The 27,772-nt window shown below is 36.6% G+C and overlaps 1 protein-coding gene across 1 annotated transcript in view; it reads left to right on the plus strand.

Moving 5' to 3' along the window:
• Positions 1-204: 204 nt before the first annotated feature.
• Ak5 (adenylate kinase 5) overlaps positions 205-27,772 on the plus strand; it is a 273,107-nt gene continuing 245,539 nt past the window's right edge. Inside the window, exons 1-5 of the mRNA XM_027935266.2 lie at positions 205-264; positions 4,932-5,118; positions 11,137-11,304; positions 16,854-17,023; positions 17,128-17,241. Coding sequence (XP_027791067.2) covers positions 205-264; positions 4,932-5,118; positions 11,137-11,304; positions 16,854-17,023; positions 17,128-17,241 — 699 coding nt within the window. The remainder of the gene's footprint in view (positions 265-4,931; positions 5,119-11,136; positions 11,305-16,853; positions 17,024-17,127; positions 17,242-27,772) is intronic.

The raw sequence follows: 27,772 nt of genomic DNA on the forward strand, positions 1-27,772 counted from the left end.
CGGGAGACGGGAGCGCGGAGACCACAGCCCTCGGGGGGATAGGTGGAACAGGGCCCTGGTCTGGCAGAGAGTGTGAGAGTGCGCTCCAGATCTAGGGCTGCACTCGTGCGCGCGGACCCCGCCAGTCCCAGCCTCAGCCCCAGCCCAAGTGACCGCAGCCAAGGAACCTCCCCGCCTGCGCCCCAAGGCACGCGTGGTACAACCATGAACACCAACGAAGCCAAGGAGTATCTGGCCCGGAGGGAAATCCCTCAGCTTTTCGAGGTAAGAGGATAGAGCCAACAGAGGGGTAGGAGGAGCTGGAGAGAGAATAGCCGGCGGTTCAGGGTAAGGTACTTGTGCCCTGATACATCTTCCCCGTGCGGGGCACGGAAGTGAAGGCGCCTGCTGAGGCTCACTCGCCCGAGGGTAGTCCCCTTTCCCGTGGTTTGCCGAGGTCGCTATCGGGCGGCTGGGCTTAGAAGCCCGCCTGTCACCGATCAAGTTTCCGTCTCCAGACAGGGTTCTGAAAAGCAGCTGCCCCCTGAGCGCCCCTCGATGTGGACACCCAGGGTGGGTTGCAGAAAGCGGCCTGGCCGCACTCTCTGAGGGCGAGAAGCAGTCAGGCCAGGTGAGTAAATTGTCGCCCAGCGAGAGACAAGGACAAGAAACAGAGAGGTCCAAAGCCCTAGTCCCTCTACATGCTAAGGGTCCGGACCCCTGGAGAGAGGGGAAAGATGGGCGGAAGCAGCTCTCCCTAGGTACAGCTTGGAGGAGAGGGATGAAGATGCAAAAAACGAATCCCAGCCCATCAAGTGCAGCACTACCTCCCGGGTGGCAGGCACCCAAAGGTGCTGTGCGCTTTCGGTGAATGAACTCCTGAGCACGTTTTGCCTTTGCCTTGGAAGGAATGGTTCCCCTCGCTTGCCCCAGAAGCTGCAGCTTTTCCCCATCGCTGGCCAACCCACCTAGAGATAGCGGGTCGGGAAGGGAGCGGCGAGACGGGCGTGACTCCTGTTGCTGTCCTCAGACCGCATCACAGCATCATCTGCACCAGGGACCTGGCAGGTGGAGGGACTTTGAGAATGTGAGAGAAGAGGTTTGAGAAATGAGCTAAAGGAACCTTGGTTAGTTCTAAGCCACAGCCTCCGTCTGGGGTTTTTCTATTCTTCTCTCCATATTTGAATTTTTTTAAAAAAATTGCTAAATCCTAAATGCTTTTGCTTACATTAAAAAAGAAAACAAAAAAGAATGGAACAGAGCCAAGCTTCTCTGTAGGCAGAGCATTGAAAGAGGAAATTCATTCACTGCAAACCTGGCCTCCCAATTCTAAAACCAAAATGATAGACTGATGAACTAAAAGTCATGAGTTTGTATTTTTCCTGTTTGGCGGATTTGTTCGGTTAAGAGGAATTTAAAATACTACTGGGGAAAATAATTTTGCCCCAATTTCCCCAACTATCTTTAAAATGGGCTGCCATAATTACATATCTTCCTTTTCTCTCACCTCTGTAAGTCACTGTTTTCAGGTCAAAGTCAAGATTTACAGGTAAACCTGAGTTCAAGCCTGGCATATGAAGCCCAAATCTAGCAAGTGTGTTATTCCTGTATGAAAGTAATCAGGTGGTGTTGCATAAGGATAGGTCTTAAGAATGTTTGGGAATTGTAAGAGTTTTGTTGTTGTTGTTGCTGTTAATTTTCAAACGATAAATATGGAGATGAAAAGCTGATGGATTTTAAAAATTGCAGATGTTACTACTGAGATCAATTTTATTTCTACACTTCTTAAAAAGTAATATGTAGGAGAGCCACCTGATTGCAAAATACTGCTAAATAGTAGTCATTTTTCTTTATGAATGTGGGTACTGTTTTTCTTCCTTGATGAAAGGCAACTCCAGAGAATCTGGGTAGTTAGTTCATGAAAATCTATGCTGCATATGAAAATAAGTGATTGCTGGTGTTCCTTGTTCAGGTTTGAGGCTTTTCATTGACTTTTCTGAATATGAATGGAACAATTTTAAGTAATGAGACCAGAAAAAGAAGACCACTTGCTTAGGTGAAATGCAGTAATACAGTGTACTTAGAATCAATCCTGGACAATAGGAAGATGGAAGGAGACTGATGGTGACCTCAAAGGCTCCATCCTTCCAGTAAAATGCATCTGTGCTGTGCACAGTACAAGAGAATAGCAAAATCTGGCAGTTCTCCATGTGATGACTGTAGACAGCAAAACCAAATACTTTAGGTTTCTAAACTGGATTTTCTTCATCAAAACCACAATATTCCAGGTATGTGAAGTTTAACAATTAGGTATCTATCAAACCCTGAAATGTGGACATCAGACACCATTATAGGCCAAGTGAGTGTTGAATTTACATATTACCAAACAATTAGATATAACTGACTTTTTCAGAATTTTTCCAGATGTGACACATCACTTAGGCTAAATGAGATATGGTGTATCTCTGGTAGGTTCATATATGAAATACATTTCTATCTTTAGATTAATTTTTTTTCAAAAAATTACTTTCTCACGATTTCATCATAATTTTTTTTGGGGGGGGGCTGGGTTACCCAGGATTAAACGCAGGGGCACTCAACTCACTGAGCCATATCCCCAGGCTTATTTTGTATTTTATTTAGAGACAGGGTCTCACTGAGTTGCTTAGCACCTCGCTTTTGCTGAGGCTGGCTTTGAACTTGTGATCCTTTTTCCTCAGCCTTCAAGCTCCTGGGATAACAGGTGTGTGCCACTGTGCCCAGCATGAAATCTTAATTTTTTATCACTTTATGTGATCTATTTTGATCTCATACCTTAGAGCAGAGCTTTGGCAATTAATTTTAATACTGTGGAAAGTCAAATTGGATTATTCAAGTTCTCAAAATATTAATTCAGAGACTGAATAATAATGTTTACTGGTTAACTTTAATTCCTATTAGTGGTTAGCTATTCAATGACTGAGGAATGGAACCCATTGTCTCCTTTTTAGAATTTATGCCCTTATGTCATTTTTGTTTGGAAAGTTAGAAATGAACATTTCCCAGTCAGAAAAGCTTCAATTGATTGTGTTCTCTTATTTGAGGCATTAGTAAAAGGCAAAACTAAAAGACATGATCTTGAGTGATTCATATTGTAGTTGGATTATGAATGGTGCATAGAGAATATGGTATTTTATGACATTTTTGCAAGATGCGCAGAAGCAATGTATGGGTTTTGGAATCAGAAACTGAGTTGGAATCCTGGGCCTAGGAGTCTTTAGCTGAGTAAACTTGAGTAAGTCATTAACATTTCTGAGCAGCAATTTACTACTCTTAAAAATGGGGATAATAGTGCCTCACAGGGCTGAGATTACAATGGGTAAAATAGTGCATGAAAGACACAGAGGTCTTTCTGCATTGATTTGTCTGTTTCTGGCTCATTGTATAGGAAGAGTGCAGGAAGCTTAACTGCCACATCTGGATATACAGCAAGATCGCAACACAAACTGGATATAGATACCTAGCTTATTTTTTTGCTCCTTCAGCACCTAAACTCATCCGATGGAGTTTCATACTCTAACCCACTCTACATAGGATTTCAGAAAACAAATGTATCCAGTAAGAATTGTCCACCATTATGGGCAAAATTTGCAATTTGAAAGTAAAATATTGTATTTAGGAAAGCTGTTAACCTTTCCAAGAGTGTATGTTTTGTACATTAATAGCATATATTGGTAACTATAATCACCTGATTTTTCCATGAGAAACCTGAAAGAAATGTTTTGCATATCAGTCATTTTCCAAGGAGTCAGCATTTCCAAACTAGTAGCATTTAAATACATGTGGCATCTCACACAACATAAACAGAAAAAGTAATAGCATCAAATCTTGTTTCCCTCTCTTTCTGTGTAATCTCAGTAGATATTGTGGTTGCTTGTTGCATAGAAAATAACATCATTTTTTTCTCAGACTTCAATTTTTTGAATCACACTCAGACTTAAATGTTGAATGATTTTTTTTTTCCTAATCAGAAAAAAAAAAATTATTATGCACCCACTACCTGCCAGTTAAAGTGTTAGATGTAGAGGTCTGGAAGAAAAAAAAAATGAAACCTACTCTGTGTCATTTAAAAGCTTATAGTTTAGAAGAGACAAGAAACACAGCAACCAGTGTTTTCAGTATAAATAACAAGCGTGATATTTTATGCCAAGTACCATGGGAACACAGAAGAGGGGGACCACAGGCCAACCTAGGGGCTCAGGAAACACTTCCTGATAATAATGATGATGGTAATATCTAATCCCACTAAAATTTGTGCAGTTTACTACAGGTCAGGAACTTACTATGCACTGTACAAATATTTTATTTGAAAAATTCTTTACAATCCTTCTGGGCACCAGGGCATACACCTGTAATCCCAGCAGTTTGGGAGGCTGAGACAGGAGCATCACGAGTTCAAAGCCAGCCTCAGCAATTTAGCAAGGCCCTAAGCAACTCAGCGAGACCCTGTCTCTAAAATAAAAAAAAAAAAAAAAAAAAAAGACTAGGGATGTGGCATAGTGTTTAAGTACCCCTGAGTTCAATCCCTGCATATATACAATCCCTGTGAGGTAGATATTATTACATCCATTTTGCAGAAGATACTAGGGCTTAGAAATTTAAAAGATGAGTAGGAGTAAGATAAATAATGCCTCAGGCATTTTTACATCCTGCATTTTGTCTCACTTTGATAGGACTTTTCTATTTTAAACTATGTAGTTGCCTGAATTATTTAAAAGGCAGAGAATGCTGAGCTGATATCATTTGGTCATCAGGAACTTAAGGGATTATCCTAATTGCTCAATTTCAACTTTTTTAAAATTAAAAATAAACATTAAGGACAAAACAAATAATTCACAGATGGGACATAATAGTATTTTATCAAAGGTGGTTTAAAAACATATTTTATTGGTATGTATATTTTTGTATTTCAGAGCCTTTTGAATGGACTGATGTGTTCTAAGCCAGAAGACCCAGTAGAATATTTGGAAAGTTGTTTACAGAAAGTGAAGGAACTAGGTGGCTGTGACAAGGTGAAGTGGGATACATTTGTCAGCCAGGAGAAGAAGATCTTACCTCCACTAAATGGAGGACAGTCACGAAGATCCTTCCTAAGAAATGGTAATGTATATGTAGAATAATAGCCAGTTTACAGGTAGAGCAGTTCTCTTTAAAACATGCCATATGGACTGTAAGCAGTAATTTATTGGGTTTATAAATGGCTGGAAGGCTATGAAGCCCTGGAATATGATTAATCTCTTTCTGCTACTAATGCTAATCGCCTTCATGATAAGACAAACACAATTACATACCATTGTCCAGCAATTTGCTAAAGACTTAATGAAATTTTATATTACTGACTTCGTTATTTTGCAAAATGAATTACATTAAAAACCAATGGATTATTTTAAATTGCAAGTAAGCTTTTTCCAACTACATGAGTAGAATACTGATAAAATTGGTAGTTATTACATAACCACTCACCATTTGTCATTAGCTAGAAAGAGATTTAGCTTATTAATATGTTTCCAAGTCCAGAGTTCATATTAATGCATCTGAATAAATGAATGTAAAGTTTATGCTAGTTTATTCAATAAGGATTTGTTAGGCAGCTGTCTAATGCAATGTATTAGAGTAGGCATTTGGGTGCTATAAAAGAAGGAGAAGAAATAAACTTGTTTCAATTTAGGAGTAGTTTATAATTAAGAACTGGAGTTTGTTAGACAAGAGGTGCTATTTGTTTCTGAAATATGTACTTCTCAAAACCATGAATTGGACATGAGCCAACTAGCCTTTCAGGCTCTAGATGAGTTGTGATGTATAGTAGTTTGTAAAAAGTAGAATCAATTCCAATCAGGGGAAACAAATTCTTTTCCAGTGGCCAAGATCATTATATTTTCAAAACTTAAACTGTTTTAAAAATTGTACCACAAAAAGTTTTCAGCTAAACCAACAAAATTTGAAGTGGAAACAATTCTATTTGCAATTAATATGTAGAGGAAACAAACCTTAGTTTGTTTAACCTTATTCAGTGATGACCCACTTAGATTTTATTTGAATGTGGTATGGGAAAAAGTCATGGTGTGATAATTTTTAAGAAGCACAAGCAGAAAATGGAAAGTAAAAGTACCATTTCCTCAAAAACAGTACTAAAGGGCAGAAGAGTCCTTCTCTGTCTATGCAGGAATCAATGCCAGGTAATGCCAGGTTTTACTGGAAGGTGATGTGACTCCCTCCCAAATTTTCCAATGTCATTGAAAAACAATTGAAATATCTGATGTTGTTATTTAAAACTAACTTCAGAAACTCTCAAAAGTTCTAACAGACCCCACAAAACAAGAAATAATTAGAAAATAATTTGGTGTGACCATAAGGTAATAAGATTCGTGATCAGAAGTCAGGTGTGGTGGTGCACACATGTAATCTTAGCTTCTTAGGAGGCGGAGGCAGGAGGATTACATATTTAAGGCTATTTTGTCAATTTAGCAGAACTGTGTAATCAAATAAAAAGTAAAAAGGGCTGGGAATGCAGCTCAGTGGTAAAGTGCCCCTGGGTTCAACCCCCAATACAAAAAAATAAACTAGCTCTCAGAATCAGCAATTGACTTCATCACTCTACAAGGCTTCTCACGCCAATTCATCTTAGATAGATGGTAAAACATCCCTCACTACATACTAAACCATGTCATTACATTCTGTGGTAAGTCCTAAGGTTGAGGTCATGTCTTCCTGTGCTTACAAAATTAAATTTGTACTGAATATTTCAATTTGACTCTTAGAACCATTACAATTCTACAGAGATTTTTATTCTTTGCATAGAGTTTACTCCTAGACCCAGTTCCTGGCTAATAACAGGTGTCAGTTCCAAACTGAAAAATTTATTCTTTGTAAATTATGAGGTTGCTGGTTCACTGAGAACAGTGTAGGATACACAGAGTAGGGAGTAAATAAGATTGATATTTAGGGCCCCAATTCAAACTTAACAGTTTAGGTTTGGCACCTTTGTTGGCTACAGTCACCAGAGTGACTTTAGCCAGTTATTGCTATAGCACACTTTGCACATTATTGCTTTTGGGTGAGCAAAATTATATTTTAGTGGGCTTTTAAAGTTTATACACCTTCCCAAAATGGCTAACTTATTTCCAGAGGTGTTATCATGCTAATAAAATTTGGCCCAATGTTCAATACATACCTCATGCCCTTGTTAGATCAAGTAAGGTAAATATGGGGAATTCTTTTCCTAAATCTTAAAGCACTGCTAAAACTTCAGATAGTTCTGGATTTAGTCTAATGTATTTTTATATTTTAAGAATTAAATCTAAGAGGTTATGACCTTCAATTATAGGTAAACTGCTCTCAGACTGGGTATAAAAAGTGTTTTCGATACACTTAAGCCTTGATACTGTTTCTTGGCTTGATAATATGTAGAAACCAGGCAAGCTAACAGTGGGGACTAAACTAGAAAACAGAACTAGATAGTCAAGTAGAAATTTTACAAAAATATCAAGGTGAACAAAACACATCTATGGGATTATATTGGGTTCATAAATAGCCAGTTTGGAACTCTTGAGTTAGCAAGATAAACTAATATGGCAGTAGGTATAACTGTTATCAAAATAAAATTGCTTGCTAATTTTAGGGTTTCCACACCTTCTAATGCTTTACTATATTTTCCAGCCAGAGATCTTTTCATTAGTAATCAGATAAGCCTTTCTATGTACTAGGGTGACAAGAATGTTATACTCTAATGTCCTATTACTGGAATATATGCTAAAAGATGGAAATTGTTTTCTAAACTGATTTATTTTGTAATAATAAAATTTTGTCTTATGAAATGCTTTACACATTTGTGCTTTGTCAATTTTAGCTATAATTTGTGCACTAGGTTATTAAGTTCAACAACATTGCTAACTGTTCAGTAACTTAAAACAAAATGATGATTTTCAAAAATAGATTACTCATGAAAGTTTTGCATAAATATTGATGTAGATATGCTAACATATAATTATCCAAAAAAGTGTTCTATGACATAAAACATTTTTATTATCTAAGCAATTGCTTTCGTAAATTAGAATATAATAAAGCAACAATAAATTATTGGTTGACAGTTCTTAACATGTTAAATGTGAGACAACCATCCTTTTTTCCCTGTCATATGCATATAACTGAACAGATAATAATCTATGAATAAGAGTTCTAGTTGCAAACATTCATAGTTATCTTCTGAAATATCTCATTGTCTATTCAACATGTTGAAAACCAAATACACCCTATTTGCATTAAAACTGCCACTCACATCTCCTTTTCTTTTTCCTATAAAGTCAGTCAGTGAGTCAGTGGTGCAATAAAATAACCATTTCTTGAGATGACTGTGTACCAGATATTCTTTTAGGACTCATTGTGGCCACCAAAAAAAGAACAGGCATGGTACCTGCCCTCAGGGAGCTTACAGTCTGGCAATGAAATCAGGCATTCAACATATAATTGCTATAGCAATGAGTGCTGTGGGAAATAATACGTGGTGGACTAGACCAGTGAGCTGACCAGTGGACTGGATACAGTATAGATGGGGTTCAGGATAAGCTTCCTGTGAATATGCTAATACTTCAAGTGAATATTCTAAGCTTCAAGTGATATGCTAATACTTGGAGACAAAAAGTTGAGTGTGTGATGGCTAGAGAAGGATGGAAGAGATTGCAGATATTTCTGAGGTAGAGAAAGAAGGTGTGATATGGTCAGGAGTGAAAGAAGCCCAGTAGTTCTGGAACAGAAGGTAGAGCAGAGGAACACTACATGAAATGCAGATTTTTGGACTTGAGACCTAGAAATTGTTGCTAAGCCATCATCCCCTTTGATTTCTTGTGTCCTGAACCATGTCTTTACATGCAGCCTCTCATTTCCATTCCCCTTACTACTACTCTAGCCCAAACCCTCATTTCTCACCTTTGTATTGCTTTAACAGCCTCCTACTCACTGCTCTTCTGCTTAGTCTTTCCCTATTCAAACCCATTCTAGCCACCAGCAGATTAAGTTTTCTAAAATTGTGTGCCTTCTCTAGCCCCCAGAACCTCTGCTGAATTTACAACAGATCAAAGCTAAACCTTTTACCTTGATATTCAATGCTATTCACACTGTGGCCACACTTAAGCTACCCATCTTATCTTCTGGGTTTTCTCTATAGAAAACTATTTTAGTAAGGTGTTCTCTTTCTTATGGATTCAGCAAATGTTTATTGGGCACTGGTTACCTGTCAAACTAGATGCCAGGGATGCAGAGTTCCAAATAATAGGTAAGGTCCCCACTATTGTGGAACTTATGGTCTAGTAGAAGAAAAACCATGAATGAAATGGAAAACTTTCAGTTGGTGAAGAGCATTAGTAATAGCCTTAAGAGTCACTGGTTGGGGGGGCTACACTAGTTTAGAAAGTCAGCAAGGTGCTCTTACAAGAGGAGGTATTTAAGCTGAGGTGTGAATGACAGTCAGCCAGCCAAGGACCAACAGAGAAGGAGCATTTCAGACAACAGATTGGACGGGTAAATGTGGAAGCAGGCAGAAAAGTCAAGTAGTCAGAGTAAAAGACTGGGAATAAATGGGAATAAGTGGGCAAAGTGAGAGAAGAGAGTAATCAAGGATAATGCTTAGAGTTTGGTCTTACGTTAACTAAAGCTATTGAACTTCAAGGCAGAGCAGGTTACTGTTGTCAGTGCCTTATCTGACATGGCCTTTCCCATCGTTTTCTACAGACTATCCACTGTCATCTGTATACTCATCCACTCCTTTCATGAAACTAAAGTGAGCCCAGAGGGGTGGTGATCAGTAGTCTCATTCAGTTTATCAGCAGAGAATGGAAAGATCTGATTGATACACCTGAGGAGATGTGAGTTTTATGCTCTGCTTAGATATGGTAGCCACCCTCGTAGAACCCCTCAGGGTGGTCTATTTTCTTCTTTTCTGCAGGGGCTGTTTGGGTAGTTAGGGCTTCTCTGAGCCTTCTGAGATACTGACACATGGAGTGAAGAAAGAGAGAGCCATAAACTACATATTGATAATTGCCTGATTTGGGTTTGTTAGGACTGATTTCTGTCCTGTTGAATATGTCAATTGTATTTTCTGAGTCTTTGTATCGCGTGCACCAACTGAGATATACTTTCTAGATTTTTATCTCTGTGTTTGCCTTTAAAAATAATGGTCCTGCCTCTTTCGCAAGTCCTTTCCTACCACTCCAGATCAAATGGATTTACCCATTCATCTATCTACTGTGGTGTTTACCATGAGAGATTTTCATTTTAGCAGTTCTCCTGCCTCATGTGCACACAGCTGTCAGATATAAGCATAGGAGCTCTAGCTTATAAGCACTGAAGATACAGGATGACATCTTATTCTTCTACTGAATCATCCTTAGTACATTAACATGCCTGGCAATAAAAGGCAAATATCTGCTACTGTCATATATGTAAAGTTAAATCACCATATTTACATCTTTAAGTCAAATAAATTAAATATAATAAATACTGGAAAAATAAAAGTAAATAATGTTGAAAACATTCCACGTATATAAATTGCTTGCACCCTTCCACCTAATTGGTAACCAACCCTAATTTTTTGTTCATTATGCTACCAAACCATTCCACTAGACCTCCAGGGTTCCTGGATCATACTGAGTACACACATGTGCATTTGTAGAATGAATGAAATATATGATGCATAAGCACTGGCTCCACAGGCAGCTACAGATGGTTTTGAAGGTTATGTACTGCAAAACTCCAGAGAATACTTTTTGCAGAGGCCAGGATATACACAACCTACCAAGCAAGACTAGGCAGTGTTTGAGAAGGTCTCTGTAGGCCAGGGGGTGGCCAAGTCTAGTTCAATGCTGTTTTAACGAATAAAGTTTTATTGGAACACTCATTTGTTTACCTATTGTCTATGACTGCATTCATGCTATCATGACTGAGTGGAGTACAAGATCATCTGGCTTTCAGAGTGCAAAATATTGTCTGTCTGGCCCTTTATGAAAATGTTTGCTGGCCACTTGGAAAGTCTTCTCATTAATAAAATTCCGTCTACTCATAGTTTAAATGTGAAAAGTGTTTTGTTTTGCTTTTTTCCCTTTTCAAAGTTATCTTACTCTTTTGCAGTAATGCCTGAAAATTCAAACTTTCCATATCGGCGGTATGATCGACTCCCTCCAATCCATCAATTCTCCATAGAAAGTGACACGGATCTCTCTGAGACTGCAGAGTTAATTGAGGAGTATGAGGTTTTTGATCCTACCAGACCTCGTCCAAAAATCATTCTTGTCATAGGTATGAGAACAGAAAGCAAAATTCTCTACTATTGCTAATTTTGTTTATATTTTTACATTTTAAAAAATGCCAATTATGTATCATATTTGAAATGCTTAGCTGAATAATGATGAGGTATAGAAACAAAGGTTCAAGGGAAAATTGAAATATTTTTAAAATAATTTTCAATAAAACAAGTTGTTATAATGTAACCTAATGCTTATTGAATTTTCTTAGATTTCTATTACAATGTCATAGGAATTCTTTATAATGAATTCAAAGCATCTCTTCAAGATTTATTGCTCTGTGGTTTTATTTATTTAATCTTTACTAAGATTACATTAGATATTTTCTAAGTATGATGTTTTTCCCTTTAAATCAGCAAATTGAAATTTTATTCACTTAACTTCAGAGGGAAAAGTAAATAATAATATGTTGGTAAGGATTCATATAAATGAACTTCCTTGTGGCAAACTGGTACTTACAATAAAATTTAAATTTCCATGTTATTAGACAAGCAAATAAAAAGAACAGTGTTTTATACAGCATAAGACATCTGAGGATTAACCAAAATAACAAAGATAACCATTCATTTTTAAAATTACCACTGTGAATCTTACACTGAATACAAAAAATATCAGCCTGATGCCATTTCACAAGGAATAGATAATGAAAATGTTTTAAGTAGTTTTGCAAAATGCATTTTTTTCTCACTCTTGCAAATTCTAACTTTCTCAAAATCTATGAAAATCATGAAGAGTCCTGTGAACAAGCAACATATATAGTCATTGTATCACTTTCCAATTTAACTGGGCCTTCATGGAGATGATCAAAAGCAAATATGTAGTGTGAAATGTTCTAACCAGTAACTATTAACAGAAAACTAAATGTATACAGCTCCCAGGCTGAGAAGTAGTGCTCCAGAGAACATAATGAAGATGGCAACTAGCATACAAGCATGCGCATAAACGACTGAGCTATATAGCAAGAACTTAGGTTGACCAATGTTTACGTTTATGTTAATTAGTAGTGAAATTTGTACATTGCAAAATGAAATGACAAATATATTTCTCCCCAAATTGTTAACAGTATTGCTGGAAGAGATTTAAAAATCAGCTGAGGGTGTAGTAGCTCTGTGGTGGTACAAGGCTCTAGGTTTTATCCCCAGAGCATTGCAAAGAAGCAAACAAGCAAAAACAAAACAAAACAAGAAGAGGCAGAAGAAATCAGCTCTCAAAAAAGTCAAAATATTTGTATGGCTTATTATAGCCATTATTATACCATAAACCTCTGTTTTTGCAAATGGAATACTTTTCTGTGTCTAGAAATTTGGAGTTCTTACCCAGAAGGCAAGGAAATAACTAAGAGAGAGCTATAGGTAAAGTGTAATGGAATTCTCTTACCATTTCCTGGTTTAAAGGTGGACTGAATATATTCCTTCAATTTTGTTTTTCTTGTTGCTATTAGTAAAGTTATTGGTGATTATAAACAAGATGAATAAATGGAAGTTTGGTTGTCCATGAAAATGGTATAAGACCAAGTTGCTCTTGTATAAAACGGCACATATGATTTTTTGTTTATTGTGAATTTTATATGAAAATGACTAAAATATTTTAATAAATTAAATTTTTGGAGAAGGTGTAAAACCCTCATATCTCACCTCTTTCACAGTTCTTTTTTGTTTGGTGAAATCAGCTTACTTCTCTGGATTTGATTCTGGTTACAGATTTACATGCTGTACATTTTGCATATTATAAGAGTGACACAGAACCAATGTGAATACATAATATTTAAATGATTGAGACAAGGCAGGGAAAAAAGATTCTTAATTTTTCTAAGAAAACTAGAGCAATTTTAAGACTTTCTGGGGAATTATAAAATAATTGTACCTAAATCTTACAAATTTTAATTCCATCCAGAAAAATGTATGTGGGAGAAGGTACAGAGGCCCACATAGTATTACATCTAAATAAACAAAATTTCCCTTCTGGCACTACAGATTTATTTTAAACTGGTCTTCTTGGTACAGATATGAATTCCTTTTATGTGAATGTAATCATAAAATCTCAGAGTTAATATTAACTAGAGATGAATAGAACAAAACAGCTCATTCTGGCTTTAGAGAAAAGAAAATAAAATTAATTTGTTAGCAAGTTTCAGTAATCAAACTCATCTAATAAATTAGTGTTATTTTCTATCAGTTTTGTCAGTCTTATTTTGTTATTGTTATTGTTGTCTGATATTGCCTCTATTATTTAACAAAATAAAAATTTTTTCCTTGAAGTTTTCATAACTTTCTCAATGTGTTTGATTTTTAAAAATTCAAAGGAATTTGTAGGCTCTGAATTTGATGGTTTCTGAGATCAAGCATGGAAATATCTATATCCTGAATTTTGCTTTTTCAGATTAAACCAGATTGGATTTGTCAATGGTGTTGATCATATTATATTTTTCTTGAAGCCAATCCTTGAATAGCCTGTGATAATAGATCAAAAGCAACTATTTGGAACCTTACTTTTTTGTTGCTGTTTGGTGCTTTTTTTGTTTTTGTTTTTGATTTTTCTTGTACCAGGGATTGAGACAGGGTCTCACTAAGTTGCTTAGAGCCTTACTAAATTGCTGAGGCTGGCTTTGAACTTGCAATCCTCCTGCTTCAGCCTCCTGAGCCATTGGGATTATAGGTGTGAACCACCACACCTGGTTTGGAATTTACTTTTGAATTGCAAAGTAAAGAATTTAATCTGGTAGAAGCAGAGGTGGTTTATGATATTAAGTGTAGACAGATAGAATGTATAGTATCTTAGAGAATGGTCAAAAATATTAATAAATTCCTATATTAAGTTTAATAAAGCAATAAAAAAAGCGAAAGCTAGATATTATTTGGTGCATTGTTTGGTTCTGGGGCTCAGAAATGGTTCTAGTCATATTAGTTGATCTTATAATTCTGCCAACCAAATCTGCCCACTCAGAAATTCTCTTCACACAAGAAAAGTAACTTTAAGTTTTACTTATATTATTTGAAAGGATAAAAAATACTTATTAAATGCATAGATATAAAATGACTTCAATATGCAAAAACTTTGACATTAGTAGAAAAAAATATGAATTCACTTTTCTTTTGATTTGATTATTATTTTTAATATTGCTTAATAATTATAATTATGTTTCGGTGGATATTACTAATACATATCACTACTTTTAGGCATTGAATTTTTAAAATATATTTTTGTTGGTACAAATTATAATTATACATAATATTGGGATTCATTATGCCATATTTGTACATACAAATAACATAATTTGAACAATCTCCTTCCCCAGTACTTCCCTTTCCTCTCGTCCTCTCTCTCTTACCTGCTTGCTCTACTGATCTCCCTTCCATTATTATTATTATTTTTATTATTATTAATTAGTGAATTATACATATAAGCAGGATTCATTATAGTATGTTCATACATGGGTGCAGCAAAATTTGGTAGATTTTGTATCCTGGTACTTCCCTATTCCCTGTCCTCTTCCCTTCCTCTTGATCTCTTTCCTTTACTCTATTGGTCTTCTTTCTATTTTCCTGCAATCCCTTCTTTATTATTATTATTACTATTACTTTTTTTTCACTTTCTGTTTAGCTTCTGCATAAGAGAGAAAACATTTGACCTTTGACTTTCTGAGTCTGGCTTAGTTCACCTAGCATGATGTGCTCCAATTCCATCCATTTACCAGCAAATGACATAATTCTCATTCTTTATAGCTGAGTAAAACTCCTTTGTATATATATACACCACATTTTCTTTATCCATTCATCTATTGATGGGTATGTAAGCTGGTCCCATAACTTGCCTATAGTGAATTGCTGTAAACATTGTAATGCATGTATCACGACATTATGCTGATTTTAGTCTTTTGGATAAATACCAAGGAGTAAGATAGCTGAGTCACAAGTGGTTCCATTCCTAGTCTTTTGAGGAACCTCCATACTGATTTCCATAGTGGTTATGCTAATTTACAATCCTTTGTTTCTTTTTCTCTACATCCTCTCTAGCATTTATTGTTGTCTTCTTGATGACTGCTATTCTGACTGGGGTGAGATCAAATCTCAGTATAGTTTTCATTTGCATCTCTCTGATTTCTAAGAATGTTGGACATTCATATATGTTTTAGCCATTTGTATTTCTTCTTTAAAAAAGGTCTGTTTAGATCTTTTGTTTGTTTATTAATTGGGTTATTTGGTTTTTTTGGTGTTAAGTTTTTTGAGTTCTTTATATATTCAGGATATTAATTCCCTGTTAGAAAAGTGGCTGGCAAAGAGTTTTCTCCCATTCAGTAGGCTCCTTTTCATGCTCTTAATTGTTTTCTTTGCTGTGCAGAAGTCTCTTAATTTTATACTATCCTATTTATTAATTCTCAGTATTGTTTCTTGATATTTAGGAATTTATTAAGGAAGTTGTTTCCTGTGCCAATATGTTGGAGTATTGACCCTATGTTTTCTACTTATTAGGCATTGAATTTTTTAACTGTTTTTCTTACATTCAATAATGCATGCTCAATTCTTTGAAAATATCTCATTTGATATTGCCATCAAATAATTACAGATGGGGTGATTGCCATATATTTTATTTTAAAATTTATTCTAACTATAGAATCTAGTTTGTCTAGGTTGTTTACAAAACTAAATTAACTAAAAATTAGCCTAATATTTGAAAATAAAATCTGAGATATATTTTGTGATTCTTTTGTTATTTGTTTTTAAAAAGTGAATAGCAACTACTTTTCAAAAATAAATAAAAGATGATTAATATTCAGTTATGTTGCAAAATGTTGATATTTCATACAATTGTATTACAAACTCAAAATTATTAGTTCTATGAATATTTTCTACCTTGAGGACCTTCTCCATTCAGTGTGCATATTCTTTGCATAAAATTTTAATTCAAAGGAAATAAGGCAAGGATATGCATGTGCAAACAGATTTCAAGAAAAGATTTAAATATGTCATGTTTATTGGTGTACCTTTGGTTTAAAAATAATTGCTACATTTTACCAGATTACATGGTAACTCTTTGTTGGCATGAAACACATTTCCATTATTTTGATCATTGTCTTTTGAAACCCATAGGTTTTTCTTTGATTACAGAGGGGAAAACTATAAGATTTTACATAGAATAATAATCACAGTTTCTGTTAACTGCATTAGTTAAAAAATTTGTAAATTGATTTTGTTTTGTGCTTGTGTGCTAGGGATTGGACCCAGGAATTTGTGCAAGCTAAGCAGGCACTGTACCACCGAGCTAAATATCCCCAGCCTAATTGTTTATATACTAAGATAGGTAGAGGGGGAAAACATCTCCTTCACCTAATATAGTTGGTTAAGACATCTGCACCCTTTCCTTGGATAAGTCTGCACTTGCTCTGCATTCAAAAGAAAAGTAGCACTGAGAATGTCACAAATGAAACAGCTACCCACTCTGTTACTGGTGATCCAGAACCCTCATCTCAGATTAAAGTAGTAGTTGTATAAAAAGAAGTTTCTTATTATATCCTAAAGTCACAGTTTTGCCTCTTTTGAATAATAGGTGGTCCAGGAAGTGGAAAGGGTACTCAGAGTTTGAAAATTGCAGAACGATATGGATTCCAGTACATTTCAGTGGGAGAATTATTAAGAAAGAAGATCCACAGCACCAGCAGTAATAGGAAATGGAGTCTTATTGCCAAGATAATTACAAATGGAGAATTGGCCCCACAGGTACTGTTATACAATTTGCTTCTATTCTGCAAAAATTTTGTACCAGTTATGAATATACTAAGTTTAACTGTGGTTTCTTTTCATGTTTTTTTTCTTTATAAAAGGAAACAACTATCACAGAGATAAAACAAAAATTGATGCAAATACCTGATGAAGAGGGCATTGTTATTGATGGATTTCCAAGAGACGTTGCCCAGGCACTTTCTTTTGAGGACCAAGTAAGACTGTCTCTTTATATTTTAAACGACCTACTTTTTGCTTAAAATTTTCAGATTTTTTTTTAAAAAGATTTCTTGGAAGAATTGCTGTTTTTTAATGAATTCTGGTCTGGAACAAGCAAATCCATCAGTATGGGTTGGCAGAGGGTTATTTCCTTGGCAAATGCTTAAAAATCAAAGATTGTCTTCTCTGCCAAAAAGAGATGAACACTAATAATAGAATTCATTATTTTTATTAAATGCAAAGCTTTATAAAATTAATTTCAAAATACTTTTCCTAAGATTGCTTTTTTATACTTAATTACTAAAAATAAGCCTTATTCAGTAATGTCCAGAGACATAAAAACATCGCCTTGTACTTACATTCTTGCCAAATGAGGAAACTCTTTTTATTGGGTTGTAAAATATTGAACTTCTTACCTTTAGTAAGATAGGGTTTGTTTGCCAAAATATACTCAAAATTGAGTAGACCATGCCTGCTCAACACCTATTGCATCTATTTTAAAGGGAAATAAATAAAATATTTACATATCTGTTTAATCTTTATAAAGCTCATATGACTGATTTTTCCTTAGATATTTTTAATTAAAAAAAGTAATATATGCTATACAAATTTTATTCATTCTAGAAACAGTGAAAATCCATGAATACCCTCTTTTCATCCACTGCCCCTCCACTGCTAAAAAATAAAAGTATTGTTAAATTTGTTATATACTATTCCGGGATTTTTTCTAGAGTTATACACATATACACACAAGCACATCCACACATGAGCACTTGCTCATACATAAATGAATTTTAAATAGTCATACCTATTTCCAAATTGTCCTCCAGAAACACTTTCCCTGGTTAGATTCTCATCAATGTTGAATGAGAATACCTATTATTCCTGACCCTTTTCAGCCAGATAGTATTCATATTTAAAATTTCTACCAACCTTACAAGTGAGAAATTGCATTTCAGGCCAGGCATGGTGGCACACGTATGTAATCCCAGTGGCTTGGGAGGCTGAGACATCAGGATTGCGAGTTTAAAGCCAGCCCCTCAGCAAAAGCAAGGTGCTAAACAACTCAGTGAGACCCTGTCTCTCAATAAAATACAAAAAAATAGGGTTGGGGATGTAGTTCATTGTTGAGTGCTGCTGAGTTCAATTCCTGGTACAAAAAAAATTGCATTTCATTTTTTAATTTACATTATTTGGGTTACTTTCAAGGTTAGTATACATTCATATACTCAGTAACCATTTGTATTTCTTCCTTATGTGAATTGCCTGCTCTCCTTCTCCCATTTTTCTACAGACTTATTTTCCTTTTCTTATTTAGTTGAAGGAGCTTTTAATATGTTGCAGATATTGTATCAGACAAGGTTAGGTGAAATAAGAAGTCTCATATAAAAGAAACCTGGAATTGGCCAGTTCAAGGCCAGAAGTAGCTTTATAAAGCATACCTGAACACTCCAGTTCACTGTTTAAGAATACCTATTGTTTGGGAACATCTTTCTCTCTTCCTCTGGTTTCCCCTTCACCTTAATGATGTTCAGTCAGTTTAAGGGTTTAGTCTATTTGCCATGGCCTTTCTGAGGAGAGGGACAAATAGCATCAGTTTTTTTTTTCATTGCTATTGCTGCCATGTCATTTTTGTTGCAAATGGGTGTGCTGTAATAACCCATCCATGTGATTCTTGGCTAAGCATGACAGCCAGGCAGACATACATCATCACCTAAATCTGGTCTACGCCCAGTATTCAATGAGCTGAACTTGGTAGGCACCAACAGATGAACCTACTTGATTCTTTCTTTCTCTGTTGCTTTATTTGTTTGTTTGTTTTGTAGGGCTGGGATTAAACCCAGGGCATCGGCATGCTAAGCAAGTTCTCTACCACTGAGCTATACCTCCAGTCCCCCTCTACTGCTTTGTAACATGCTATGTCGTGTACCTCTCTTTTTCTCTGGGTAATAACTTGGGCAGAACCCGTGGCTCTTCTGATCAATTATAAAACCCTAACAAATAATCTCATTTTAGCTATTAAAATGTTTCATCCCATCTAAATCAAAATTTCAGTTTCTTATTCAACTTAACATACCTCTGCCATCACCAGCGTGGGCTTGGTTCAGGTTCAGAAACATAGAGTATCAGAATTCTGCAGTTCTGCCTCCTGTAACTTGCAGTAAAGTTCTTTTACAGTCTGCATAGGAGTGATGGGTTAAGATCACAGTACTCATTTGGGAACACCTGTCAGCAAATTCTTTCTTAGGGGGAGGGAGTGCTGGGGATTGAACCTGGGGGTGCTCTACTACTGTGCTTTACCCCCAGTCTTTTAAAATTTTATTTTGAGACATGTTCTCATGAAGTTGCTGAAGTTGACCTTGAATTTACAATCCTCCTGTCTCGTCCTCTGGAATAACTAGGATTACAGGCATTTACTATCACACCTGGCTCTGTCGGCAAATTCTCTAGGATAATCTGCTACCTCTGTGTAGAGGGTGCAGTCACTTGCATTTATTGTTCTTGATCATGCTTTTGAGGTTGAAAAAATCCAAACTTAACAACTTCTTAGATTGGCATTGTAGCTGCCTAGAGTTTCTTGGCCCATGGACAGTATAGTGCTCCCTGAGGTTGGTGCTGCCTTTAGTGATCCTAGAGGGTTCTGCAGGTGCAGAGGCAAAGCCAAGGTGTCTACACAAAGTGTTGGGGTCAGCCCCATAATACTCCACACTATATGTAGGGAAGCTCCTGTGGTGTCTTGTTTTTTCTGCTACCACTTCTGATAACACATGTCAGGGATTGTTGCATCAGTTCTCTAGTTCTCTGACACCATTTGGTTGTCTAAGAGTCTGATTCAACTCAGACATTAACCATACACAGTTAACATAGACCACACAGGTTAAGGCTCAGTCCCACCTGTCTACTGTTGTCTCAGACACTGCTTGTAAGTCCCAGCAATCACCTGCACCAATGATTAACTGATTACAAATCAGAGGTTCCAACAATGCCCTCCACAGGTGGGATGATTCATTGGAGTGACTCACAGAAGTCAAGATAAACTTTATTTGTATTTACTGGTTTATTACAAAGGGCACAACTCAGGAACAGCCAAGTGGAAGAAATGTAAAGGGCAAGGAGTATGGGTAGTACTGGGCATGGTGATGCATACCAGTAAATCTCAGCAACTCAGCAGTCAGGCAGTCAGAAGCAGGAGGATCTCAAGTTGGAGGCCAACCTCAACAACTCAGCAAGATCTATCTCAAAAAACAAAAAAATTAAAGTAAGGGCTAGGGATATAACTCAGTGGTAAAGAGTTCCTAAGTTCAGTACCAAAAAAATAGGAATAGGGGTAGGTGTGCAGAGTTTCTATATCCTCTTTAGGCATGCCACTGTCCCAGAAGTTCAATATAATCACCAGTTTTCAAGCTCTCTAAACCTCTTGGTTAGAGTTACAGAATCTAATCTCTACCTCCTTCCCCCCATTGGAGGTCAGGAGTAGACCTGAAAGTTCCCACTCTAATCCTCTTTGGTCCTTCTGGCCAGCCTCATTCTTAGGCTATCTAATCCTATCCTCCAGTCACTTTATTAGCATAGGCACAGTGTGGTTAGAAGGTACTTTATGAATAACAGGAGATATTCCTGTCATCCAAGCCATCCCAAGGCTTTTGGAGGCCAGTACCAGGAACAAATACTATATATTTTTACTATACCACCATTCCTCATTGGCTTTCTTTAATTTAGTTTTTTTTTTAAACTTACACACACATGCACCTAGGCAGACATTTTCCCCAGATCCTCATAGGTTCAGGATGAAAGAAGAGGTGGATTTCTGATGGCAGCCATATGTAGGTGATGGTATAGCCATTATAAGGAAAAGACTTAACACTGAAGTGTCTCAGAGAATAAAGCAGTGTTTTTCTCTTAGGTAATAGTCTCCATGTAAACAGTCCAGATTGGCTGGAAGCTTTTTCCTTCAGGTCATTTAGCAATCATGATTCCTTCCCAGTTGTTATTCTGCCATTTCCTAGGACACTGGAATTGTCATCTGTAAGGTTGAAACAGGGCTGCCATCACATATGAGTTCCAGCTGGCATATGAGGGGAAGAGAAGTGAAGGTCTGAAGCCCCAGATCTGGGGGTGACATCCATCATTTCTGCTCACATGGCATGGTCAAGAAGTTAGCCATGCTGCAATTGTGAAAATTCTAAAGAAGACTAGAAAATATGGTCCATCTGGGCAGCCAGGTGCCTGGCCACAGCTTCATTACTGTGGAAAGTTTGGGATAAGTGCTGTGCATGGTGTTATCTGTTCTTCCCACTGACTTCTCATCCCAAGAGCTGAAGTCTCCTAGCCTGGGGCCCAGCATTTCAAGAAAGGAAGAGGAAATAAGACTCCCTGGCTACACTTATGGGATTTGTGTAGTAGTTCATTTCTATCTGAAAAATATATTCTCACATTTGACCTGATTATTAAAACATGGTAACAGATAGTGAGGGGGAAAGCATCAAGGTAGGCAAGAGTACAAAGTCCAAGGTCTTTTCACTACCAACTAAACATATTGCTCAGCCAAGATTTTACTAGGTGACCTAGAGCTCCCAGTGAAAATCCAGGCAATGTTTTGTTTTGTTTTGTTTTAAGGTTTAGAATTTCAGATTCCATGGGGTGCAAATGGAGAAAAAAGCTGGATTCCCAAAGTGGGGATTTGTAAACCAAACAAACAGTGAAGTTGAAACCAATAAGAACTCTATGGTGCTGTCATTGAAAACATGGGCAAGACCCTAGATCAAATCTCTAATAGACAAAACCCCTAATTTCAAAAACCCCACAAACTGATAGTAATTAACAGCATAGTCAATCCTCTGGCCCCAACTGATTTTCTGGTTTCATGTATCTATCTGCACATTCTGTATGCTGCACTACCTCTTATTCAGTGACCTGCTCCTGCCGTTTCCTCATTGCCCTTCCTATCGTCTCATAACTTGGTTTTTTCACTGTGCATTATTGACATATGCAGACCTACCTGATCCATAATGATACATCAATATCATATTTTATTAGTAGATATCCCAGTTCCTTTAAAATCTTGGCTGTTACCAAGCAAGGTTACCATGACCAACAACCTTTTGTACATCTCCCTTTGCATATATCAAAGAGATTTCTAAGGAATATTTCTGCAAATGAATATTTTAAGCTAGAAAAAAATCTGTGCTAGAAAATGTTTATATAACCCATATAAATAGATATTATGTAGTTTTGAGTCTTTGTTTTAGATTTTGTTATTAAAAGGCAGTATTTAAAATTTATGATTACTTTTTTCCTATTTCCCCACAACTCATTAATACATAATTCCAGCCCTTTTTATTTTAGACTATCTGATGGATTAGAAAAGTTTCTGTATTGCTATTTGCATTTGCATTTTACTAATTATTAGTGAACTCAAACATTAAGAAATGTATTTATCAATCATTTGTATTTCCTCTTTTGGGAATTCATTAACTTTACCCACCACCCTGATTCCTATTAGATTGTCTGATTTTTTTAAATTGGTTTGAACTTCCCAGATACTAATTCTTTGCTGTATATCTTATAATATTTTCTTTTATTTATATCTTCTTCAGTTATGTTTAAGACATATTTTGTCCTACACAAATTCAAAATTCTGCTATGGAAAATATATCAGTATTTTCACCTTGACTTTTTATTTAGTTCTTAAGAAAGTGTTCCCTATAGTCTCATAAAAATATTTCATATTTTTCTAGTTATTATTAGTTCTTCTTTGATGATTCAGGTATTTATTTGCATCAATTTTTGTATATAGCATGAAGTAGAGATAGAATTTTATGGTATATTTTAAATGGAAATTTTAAAAAGTATCGGTGGTACAGAGATCATTTGCTGACTTCTACACCTTGTCCCCTATTAGAAGGACTTATTCCTATACAGACACGGGTCTGCTTATGGTTTCCCTATTTCATTTCTCTTGTCTGTTTATGTATTTCCAGTATAGTACTTTCAACTGATGAAATATAAATCATATCCTGATATCAAGCCTCTCCTGCTATGGTTTGAGTAGCTGAAATTTCTGTGAACTTTTAAGAGGTGGGGCCCTATAGGAGGTCTGTAGGTCACTGGGGTGGGATAGCGGGACCCCAGCTAGTCCTCTCTCTTCCTGGCTTGTGATGTGAGCACTTGTTCCAATATATGCTCCTGTTGTGATGTGACAACCTCACTAGAGACCCAAACCAATGGAGCCACTGATCTTGAGTTTGAGCCTCTAAAACCATAAGCCAAAATAAGCCTCTCTTCACAAATTATCCGTGTCAGGTATTTTTTATGGTGACACAGACCTGACTGATATACCACTCCTTCTTCTAAGTTGGCTACATTTTTCTACATTTATTTTTTTTTCATAAATTTATTCTCAATTTTGTAGACCTGGAAAAATCTGTTGAAATTCAGTTTAAATTTCAATATTTTATAGACAGGAGACAGATTAATTTTCAGAGAACATCTTCTCATCACTCCATTTAGATCTAGTTTTACATTCTTCATTAATTGAAGTTTTATGGTTTTCCACATAAAAGTCTGTATAATATTTTTGTTAGTTATGTTGCTAGTAGTTTATAGTTTTTCTACTACTATGCACAAATGATTTTTTTTCTAATCGGTTCTTCTTAGTGCTCAACTGATCTTTATGGAATTCTTGATTGTGTTTGTGGGTGTGTCTGTTTGTCTGTCTTCCCAACAAGCTTCTGTTCTGTTCTCTCTAGGGCAGAGCTGACTCATTTTTGTTGTAAGTGTCCCTCCTTTCTTCTTCCCTTCACTACCACCCTGAGGACCCTCACACCTACCCTGCCAACTTAGGATGTTCCTTTACTATGTTTAGTCTTAGTAGATGTATGTTGATTTGAGGTGGTAAATAAATATTAGTGCCATGGACATCCAGGCAAAGGGATGATTTGAGCAGCTTTGTAAAAAGTAATCTTCAGTTTCTCGGATCCTCATGTAAGTCAGAGGAGATAATTATAATGCCAGTGGAATAGTGGTTTTCGACTCTCATTTACTCTGTGCTCTTGGCTAACTTTCTGACCCTTTGAAGCCTCGGTGTTTTCCTTTGAAGAATGAGGATAGTGATGCCTCACAGGATTGTGGGGAAGACTGAGTAAGGTACAATACCTACAGTTCTTGGCACAGTGTGTGCCTCATAGTAAACACCCAAGAAAATTAAGTGGCTATTACTGTTACTTCATTTTAAGGATAAAAACTTGGGATGGGGATATAGTTCAGTTAGTAGAGTGCTTGACTTGCATGCATAAGGCCCTGGGTTCAATCCCCAGCACCACAAAGCCTTTGAAGGCAAAGGTCTAGACTCCTTCTAGGGGCTGTTTTTTAAATTGATTGATAAATCCCTCACAGGCAACTTGAGGTATTAAGGCTACGTAGGACAGCTCAGCTTTTATTCTGTGTTTGAGGTTCCACCTAAGCCTTTGTTTGAAGAAAGTTTTCCACTGCTAAAAATGTCTGGAAATCACTCCAGAGACCTGTCAGCTGGAGCCCAGGGGACATTCATGCTGCTGGGCAGGAGGCATTTTGAAGTCCACTAATTAGCACATCCTGTCTCCCCAATCCTTCGTCCCTTTCCTGCTCCTGAAGCAAAAAAAGAATTAATAATTGATTATTTGAAGCCAGAGGTGATGATAATCCAGAGTTACAAAATGAGCCCATGGTAAGAGAAGTAAATCTGAGGAAGTAGGTGCTAAGCACCAGACACTGGTGCTGTGGTTTAAATATGTGATCTTATTTAATGCCAGACCTCTGAGGGGGCTGCTGACCTCTGAATGGACAGTCCTGGTCCTCCTGGTTGCAGGGAGTCACTGCTCCTTTCACTATAGTCTCCCTTGAACTCTGCTTCCTAAGAACTTGTCCCCAAAGCAATCTGATTCGATTGTCCACGTGGACAACCACAGATGCTCTCCAGCATATATCTTGGGTTTACATATTTAAACAAAAACAAAACTCCGTCCATTCTGTGTAAGTTTTCCTCCCTAGGAGTTGATCATGCATCACTGCCTCCTTCCCTGTCCCAATTAGGCCTTTGCATCTACACCCATGTGATTTTTCACATGCACTGTGGTTTGCTGTCCCTGGCTGCCTTGTTAGCAGACCTTTCTTGAAGATCCCGATTTTTTTTTCTTCAAAGTATATATAATTTTTTTCTATTTCTATGACTCAATATGATGAAGATCCAGACTTTTATTTTCTACTGTATCTATAGTTATTATACTGATGGATGTAAAACTGAGTTTTCAACTATGCCTAAATTTTTTATTCTACTTTTTGGTACAGGCCAAGTATATTATTGTTAGAATATTATTTATATTCGAACACATATTTTATCATTAATTTTTATCTAGTTATCACCTCCTACTCCCCAACACTAGCTGCTATTATTCCACTTTATAGGTCAGGAAACTGAGGATCAAACAAGTTAAGTGACTTGTCTACAGCTACCTGCAAGGCAAGAGCAGAACTAGGATTCCACCCTTGGGGCCATTATGGACTGTAGAACACAAGCTCTTTCTGAACTTGAGATCACCCACAGGCAACCTTCAGACTGAATGTGGGCTTCAGACCATTCTTAAATAATGTGCGCCAAATTTTAAAATTGGAAGATTACAAAATGAGATTTTTGCTTTTCTTGAAAATTTTGAGGACTTGGCAGCTCTGAGCCCACATTCTTACATCTGAGTAGGATGCATTGTTAGGCAGAGCAGGTGCTCCTGAGTTCACTTCCATTGCCCAACGGCAGCCCAGCCCTCCTCTCCATCACCAGCCTGGGCCTTATGAAGGCCTTTTAGGCCTTTTCATCCCTTAAAGCCCCACCTGTCCTCCGCTCATCTCAGCCATGACCCTGTGTTGCCAGAACCGAGTCCAAAAGGCTGCTCGGTATTCCCTGCCTACCTGTCCTGCCTGTGTGTTGGGATGCTGTTACTTCACTATCAGTACAGCCTGGGCCTGAACATGAAGAGGACTACACAGTTCCCCTGTGTCAGGCTGTGCCCTGCAGTGCTTCTCCAGTTCTCCAGGATTCTCCTAAAGACTCAGCCTGTTGGAAAGCAGTCTTTGCCTATGTCTGTCACACATCTATGAAGGACAGGTCTAGTTATTTACTTGTTTGATGTGGGGAAGGAGAGAAAAATAACAAATTAATTGAACAGATATCGAGAATTTGCCCTGTGCCAGACATTGTTCTGAACCATGTATGTTCGTCTATTAATATATATTAATCCTCAAAACAATTCCATGATATAAACAAAAAGTTCTTATTTTACTTATGAGGAAATGGAGACTGTGTTTACAGAGACCAGGGAATCTGCTCAAAGTCATACAGTTATCATAAAGTACAGAGGGGATCTGAACCCAGGCATTTTAAGTGGATACTTCATGAAACTTTAGTCTTAACCACCACCCACATTCTTAGAAAAGATTAATCTGCCAGAATATTCCCTAGTTTTATTATTGCAATGTTATTTTTATAACTTAAAATTGGGTTATGAATGTGGCTCAGTGTGGAGTGCTTACCTAGCACATGTGAGGCCCTGTGTTCAATCCCTAGCTCTGGGGGAAAAAAATTGGGGGAGTATAACCTAAAATCCACTCATACTAAATGAAATAAAAAATGATAGCAAAAAAGGTTTGGATGATGGAGTAAGAGGTACATATGACACAAATATAGTACATTTAAAGATATTAGTTAATTCTAGCAAGACAATAAAATGAATGGGAAAGAGAAGAGAACTGGGAGGTCCATAATGGTCCAGATCACAAAATGATGAGGGTATCTCAGGAAAAGATGAGAGCTTTTTCATTGAGAAATTTAATTTAATAATAGGTGTTCATTGAGTGGCTTATAGGCTATGATACTTTTTTTGAAATAGGTGAATAAGTACATGTGCCCTTATGGTGAAAATATGTGCATAATAGGGTATACATGGGTACAAAGTTTAGTGTGTAGTCTCTCTTATGTTTTTATTTTAAACTTTAATTTTGAATAAAGAACACATTTTCATATCTGAACATTTTAAGGACATAAAATTTCATACTCTGGAAACTCTTTCCTACTCCATTAGTTAACTTCTAGAATACAATGTATCATTCCAGTGATAGTTTATACAAAGAAATGTGCATTTAGATTTTCTCCCGCCTTTTTTTTTTTTACTTAATTTATTTGGATAGTGATCTCCATACTTTTTTGATCATACATATCATCAGTAAAAATGGTTTCAGCATTAGCCCCTAATGTACATTATAATGTAAATTATAAAACATAGTATTTAAGAGGGTGAGATTAAGGTAAAATAATAATTTCAGCAATTCATATTTTACTACAGAAACTATTTGTTTCATTCTCTAACATATGTTAAGCCTAATGTTATTTAAAATGAAACACCATTTTGAAGGAACAGTTAAAGCTTTACAAGTCTCAAAGATTTGATTTAAAACTAAACTGACTTTGTAGTGATAGGAGATTTTAATTGTTGTTTTGCC

The sequence above is a fragment of the Marmota flaviventris genome, chromosome 10 (assembly GCF_047511675.1).
Source record: "Marmota flaviventris isolate mMarFla1 chromosome 10, mMarFla1.hap1, whole genome shotgun sequence".
Taxonomy (NCBI): Eukaryota; Metazoa; Chordata; class Mammalia; order Rodentia; family Sciuridae; genus Marmota; species Marmota flaviventris.